This window comes from Vombatus ursinus, unplaced genomic scaffold (genome assembly GCF_900497805.2).
Source record: "Vombatus ursinus unplaced genomic scaffold, bare-nosed wombat genome assembly UNPS02014786.1, whole genome shotgun sequence".
Taxonomy (NCBI): domain Eukaryota; kingdom Metazoa; phylum Chordata; class Mammalia; order Diprotodontia; family Vombatidae; genus Vombatus; species Vombatus ursinus.
In genome coordinates this window covers 46,079,441-46,085,601 of record NW_020954564.1, presented here as the reverse complement: position 1 = coordinate 46,085,601, position 6,161 = coordinate 46,079,441, and the positions used below count along the sequence as shown (strand labels likewise).

The 6,161-nt window shown below is 43.8% G+C and overlaps 1 protein-coding gene across 3 annotated transcripts in view; it reads right to left on the bottom strand.

Moving 5' to 3' along the window:
• Positions 1-5,322: 5,322 nt before the first annotated feature.
• LOC114046839 (LIM/homeobox protein Lhx2) overlaps positions 5,323-6,161 on the bottom strand; it is a 25,042-nt gene continuing 24,203 nt past the window's right edge. For all 3 annotated transcript variants that reach the window (XM_027867376.1, XM_027867378.1, XM_027867377.1), the window contains exon 5: positions 5,323-6,033. In XM_027867376.1, coding sequence (XP_027723177.1) covers positions 5,746-6,033 — 288 coding nt within the window. In that variant the 3' untranslated portion in view covers positions 5,323-5,745. The remainder of the gene's footprint in view (positions 6,034-6,161) is intronic.

Here is a 6,161-nt window from a genome sequence, read left to right as displayed (position 1 = left end):
CAGGAATGGGGGACCTGAAAAGTGTCCTGAAGCTGGAAGAGGGAGCAGAGGGATGGTAGAAAGGGAGAATTGAAAAAATGGGTGTGATGAAAAATGTGGTGATGAAGGGAAGAGAGAAGCTGGGATTCACAAAAGGAAGATTGGAGGAGGTGGCAGAGTGGAGAAGCAAAGAATGAGAAAGGAAAAGTGGGGAGGGTTTGGAACAAAGGAGAGAGCCTTCAGAGAGGCTTAGAGAGCCAAGTCCTCTCGTTCAAAGTCCAGGGCTCCTTCCACTATGCCAGCCTCCTTCTCACTATCCCAACCAGGCTGTCTTTGGAACATCTGGAAGAGCATTGCAGCTCTCTGTAAGAGGAATATGTCCTCTCAGTGGGGCAGAGCCGGGATCTGAGAATGATTGAGCCAGGATCCGAGAATATTCATATGCAAGGCTTCATGGGGTAGCTGGAGCAGGAACAGGTATAGGAGCAGCTGGTATAGGAGCTCTGACAGTGGAACAAGCAGACCTGGGGGCGAGCCCCCGCTGTGCTATTTACACCTGCATGATCTTCAGCAGGTTATTTCACCTCTCTGGGACTCAATTCCCTCACCTGTAAATTGAAAAGATTGGGCTAGGTGACCTCTAATATCCCTCAAGCATCTAGCTCTCAGTCTATGATTCTCTCATCTCTCTCAACTCGTTTCTTCCTATGGAAAAGCTCTATGTGAATATGAGCTAGTATTAATATTCTAGAATCCCGGGCTGGCCAGATGAGCTACAGGGAAGAAGGTGGGAATTGTAGTCCCGAAGGTTGGGTCATTGGGGGAAGGGGAGATCTCTAAACTCCAATCTGGCGCTTATCCTAGGGACCCCCACTCAGCAGGTGATTTTGTCTTTTTACAATTACCTGGAAGCCAAGCAGCAGAAAAAGTGAAAGGATTCTCTTATCGAATTTGTGGCAGAAACTTGAAGTTGCCTGTGGGATTGAAACTCCCCACACCTATGCTTACACTTTGCCTAGCTGCACGCTGTAGTGGAGTAAAGGTAAGTCTGTCCCTAGACTCTGCTCCCCCTTTTCTGCTATATACAGCCTATGTCCTTGAGCTAGTCACTTTCCTTTTTCGAGAAGGAAAGCCTCAGTTTCGTGTGTGTATGTGTGTGCAACCACACATATACATATATTTGAAAGAGGGAATTTAGACTAAGTGTTCTCTAAGGCCTGGTCTACTTCAAAATCCCTATAATTTATAGGATTCTATGACCTCTACTCATTCCTTCACACACATCCCAGGTCAGTAGCCCAAGGCTTCTATAATTACAAAGGACTAAGGTGAGATGGAAGGAGAGGGAGATTCTTTAGAAAAAAGGAAAGAAAGAAAAAAGAATACTACAGGCCTTCTGGTGCTACCCAGGCGGCTTGCATGACTAAGGAGGAAAAAGATTACTTAATTGTAGGCCTGTGCTTCGCCCCTTATTGGCTCCCTGAGGGGAAACACTTCCTCTCCCCTCCCCCTGAGCTACAGCCCCCAGGCCCCCAGCCCTGGGTGTGCATTTACATAAACTGAACTTCTTCCAATTTCAATCGGACATCTATCTCACTAACCGTTTATTCAAGAAGAAGAATTTGGCTGGACCAAAGTTCTCCTAAGAGGCCTCTTATTGGAGTGACCGTGACCCCATGGTGCCCTCCTAGACAAGCCGTTGGAGACCAAACCCCAACTGGGACAACCCAGCTGAAAAAGCGTCCAAGATGATGCAGAGCTGTATGGCTGCTGCAGAGGGCCGGACAGTGTGGAATGGCCTGCTGGTCCCAAAAGGTCGCCTGCCAGGTGATGAACTGTTTGGCCAATGCAGCTTCCTCAGACTGTCTACTTGGGAGCGGAGGAGATTCGATCAGCATCTGTATGGGTTGTGTTCTCCCCAACGAAATTAGGGGTCCTAGAAGTGCATAAAGAAGAAGGGGCAGTGCCCCCAACCTCTTGGCTTAGGTGGAAGAAAGGGTTAGGAGCAGGGAGAAATGATAGTACGAATTGACCTACACTTTGGTGTAGTGCAAAGCACCCTAAATTTGTAGCCCAAAGACCTGGGTTCCTAGTTCTGACTACCAAGTAAACTTTTGTATGACTTTAGGCAAACCGCTCCTCCTTGATGGGCCTCAGTTTCCTCATCTATAAAATAAAAAGAAAAAATTTGCACTACCTCCTCCAAAGGCTAGTTGTGAGGCAAACAATAAAAACACTGTAGAAATGTGAGTTATTATCAATAAAATTGACAATATTTTTAAAATAAGCCTCAGTTTCCCCATCTGTAAAATGGAAATAATCAACTGCACTTCACACAAGGTTGTATCGAGGACATTGCTACACAAGAAGTAAAACATTATAGAAAGATGTTATTATTAGAGAAATTTGAGCCTCAGTTTCTTCACTTGTAATATGGAACTAATAATCCTTGCCCTGTGTAGCCATTAAAATCCCATTTCTAGAAAATGGGAGTTGACGTTATTACAGCCCTCTTGGGAGTAGTGAGACCGGAGAGGGTCGAGGTTGAGTTGACTCTCCTCTCTCCTTTCCCCAAGGGTTCCGAGCTGTCTCCAACCCTTACCCCAGGGGACAAGGACAAGGGGACAAGTAGGAAAAGAGGAGTAGCTTATTGGGCAGGAAAGCTGATTGAAAAATCCCTGAAATCGGTTACCATGTCCAGGGTTTGCAGCTGTTAGGAAAGACTATGTTTCCATGGACTCAATCGTTCTTCCTGCGCCGGCTTAACCCGGCAGAACTCTCCAGAATGAAGGGTTGGGGGGTTTAAAGAGGTAGAAAGGCAACCAGACTCGTTTCAGCTGTTTCCTCTTTGAGTACATCTGGTCCGGAGAAGATTAGCCCTCCCATCTCAGTCACCGTCCTCAGTCCTCCGAATTTCTGCGCCATCGAATTCACAATGCGATGGGCTGAAAGCCTTTTTTCTTTCTCTTTGGTATGTAGCTGAGGAGGTAGAGGGATGCGGAGGATCACTGATATCCACCTGGGCAGGTGTTAGCATTTCCTATGAGAGTTATTTCACCTGCCTGCACAGCTGGGATCCCTTTAACCAGATACACGGATTCCGACCACTTTTTGTTTTTAAAGGATAGATGTACGCTACCCATATATTTTAAAGTTGGAAGGGACTTCAGAAATCATCTAATGCAATCCTTTCTTTTTACAGATGAGGAAATTAAGGCTTCTGAAAAAAAAAAGCTAAGTCACTTTTCCAAGATCACACAGGTAACAAGTAGCAGAGCTCTGTTTCAAATATTCAACACATATTTTGAAAATAGGACAAACTCATGAAGGAAAAAAGAAAATTAATTCTCTAATAATAACATTAATAACACATTTATACAGTACCTAAGTGCTTTCACATACATTATCTCCTTTGACCTAAAGAGTATAGCCAAAGGAATATGCAATCTATCACACACTTATTAAGCACCTAAAGGGTAGTGGAGTGCATTGAATAAGAGTGCTGCATCCAAAGAAGATTGGGGTTCAAATCCAACCTCTGACATCGATTACCTGTATGACTATGGGTAAGTCATTCAAACTCTTTGAGCCTCAGGCATTTCTCTTAGGACTCTAACTTGGAGAAAGGGTTTCCACCTGCCTGGAGGGATATGGAAGGAGTGATTCTCACAAGATTGAAATCACAGGTCCTTGATATATTGGAGTGCCCTATTATGCATAGTAAGTGCTTAATAATAAATGTTTGTTGAATCCCCAGGGCTATATTGTAATTCATAGCAGCAAGAGCAGCTGACTGATGCCTCAGATGGAAAGAGATCAGGACCTGAAGTTAAGAAAGCCAGAGATTTGAATCCTGACCTTGGCACTCAGTAGTTGTGTGACCCTGGCTGTTGTCACTTCTATTCTCTGAATCTCAATTTCCTCATCTCTAAACTAAAGATAATATGCATCACCAACCTTACAGGATTGTGAGCAAAGTGATCTGTACACCTTAAAGCATGATAAGGATAGGGACTAGACTTGTTGTTTAACTAGCATACAGAACTTCTTAGTGAGCAAACTCCTTCTAGCCATGAAGGTTGGCACCTCCTCCATAATTTAGTCTTAGACAGTTGCCTAGAGCACTAGGAGGTTAAGTAACTTGCCCAGAGTCACACACATCAAAAGGTGGAACTGGAACCCAGATCTTCCTGTCTTCAGGGTTAGCTGCCTAGCCACTAGGCAAAACTGCCCCACGTGAATGCTATAGAAATGTTAATTATTATTACTGGCATCTCATTCCATTTGATATTTTCCACCCTACTAAATTTGGCTCTCCCCATCTCTTACTTCTCCCTACCAAGCTGGTCTCCTGTCTGCTTCTCATTTTTCAAGAGAGTGGCTAGGTTGTGTTACATCTTATAGGAATACGTGCTTTATCTTCCTTTTCCTGCCACAACTACCCCCCCCCCAATCTAAAATTACCTGGACCTCCCAGTGACTGTTTTTTCCCTTCTGTTGAATGTTTAGCAGACATCTCCTTGAAAATTTTTGAACCTAAAACACTTCAAAGAGTCATAGAATGTTGTTACAACTGGAAGGGACCTTAGAATGTAGAATGTTAGAACAGAAAATGTTAGGACTAAAATGATCCCAAGAACACAGAATGTTAGAAACAAAATGTCAGAACTGAGAAGGACTGTACAATAGAATGTCAGAGCTAGCAAAGAGACCTGAGGACACAGAAATTAAAAATTGTGAAGGACCTTGGAGATCATGTGTTCAACCCCTTTATTTTTGCAGAGAATGGAAGTAACTTTCCAAAGGTCCCAGTGCCTGTTAGTAGCAGAGTGGAGGAATTAGAATTCAGACCTCCTTGACTCCTGTCTTATTTCTCTTTACACTTCGTATTTCCTCTCTGGATGTTTTCATTCTGGGGCAGTGAAAATACCTTGTCCTCTTTCAAGCAGGATCTCCAGCAGGCAGAGAATCTTCCTATCTCTACATGTATCCCAGACATCTTAGGAGTCAGGGAGAAAAGAGACTGGGAAATACAACCCCCAGAGCCCCTGGAGGGAATGGCTGCAGGCCATCTGTCTGACTTTCCAGTTTAGCTAGAGGTATTAGTCCCAGGAAATCTTTGCTAGACTGAACTGCAGCCAGTTACCCAGTAGTTTCGATAAGTGGTTTTATTACTGGTTAGATTTTACAAATTCTGATATTCGAACAGACGTCCACCTTAAAATTCTAAAACAACAACAGAACCAATGAAGGGGTGTGGTGTGTGTGTGTGTGTGTGTGTGTGTCTGTGTGTGTGTCTGTGTGTGTGTCTGTGTCTATGTTTTTTGTTTGCTTGTTTGTAGAACTATTCAAAGTAACAAACTTTTTTTTTAAACATTTTTGCTCTGGTCATAAATATACAGAGAGAAAAGGAGGCAAGAGAGAAAATGGACATGGGAAATCCAGTATGTAGATAAAACAGTATATAAGGCACGTGGCAGTCTTTGAAATACAAGAAGCTCTAGCCAACTTAAATTAATTCTTGTTTTCCTTGCTCAGTCAGTCCACAAAACTGTACAGTTACACAAATGTTGTGTTGCGGATAGATCTTCCAAGTTAATTTTCAGTCCACACTCTGTAGTTACCAGAACACTCATTTTCCCCCTCTGTTTCCAGGCGAGATCCTAAAATGTGGTTAGTTAGTTGCTCAAAGCCTCTATTTAAAATACACTTGGAATTCAACTAAAGGATAATTTCTTTTTTAAAGAAATTATTGGGAAAGCGTCATCAGAAAAGGTTTGTAAGAGTTGTCTGTGTAGGACTCCTGGACTCATGGCCCTCCAGGCTCCCAGGCACGGAAGTTAAGACAGATGTCACAGTTGGCATTGTGGGATTAGTCAAGTCCGTGAGGGTGGTGGGGGTGCTGGAGGGGCTCATGGATGCGTTGGAAATCTCTGAGGCTGGGCCCGATGGGGTCCCCGTCTGTAGGGTGGAGTCTGAGGTCTTGTCCACCCCTGTGTTCTCCTGGCGTAGAAGGTTCCGCCTGAATTTAGCTCTGGCATTCTGAAACCAGACCTGAAACAATTAGACAGAACAGCCAGAGTTTACAAGCCAGCAATGGAGAAAGAAAGAAAGAAAGAAAGAAAGAAAGAAAGAAAGGAAGGAAGGAAGGAAGGAAGGAAGGAAGGAAGGAAGGAAGGAAG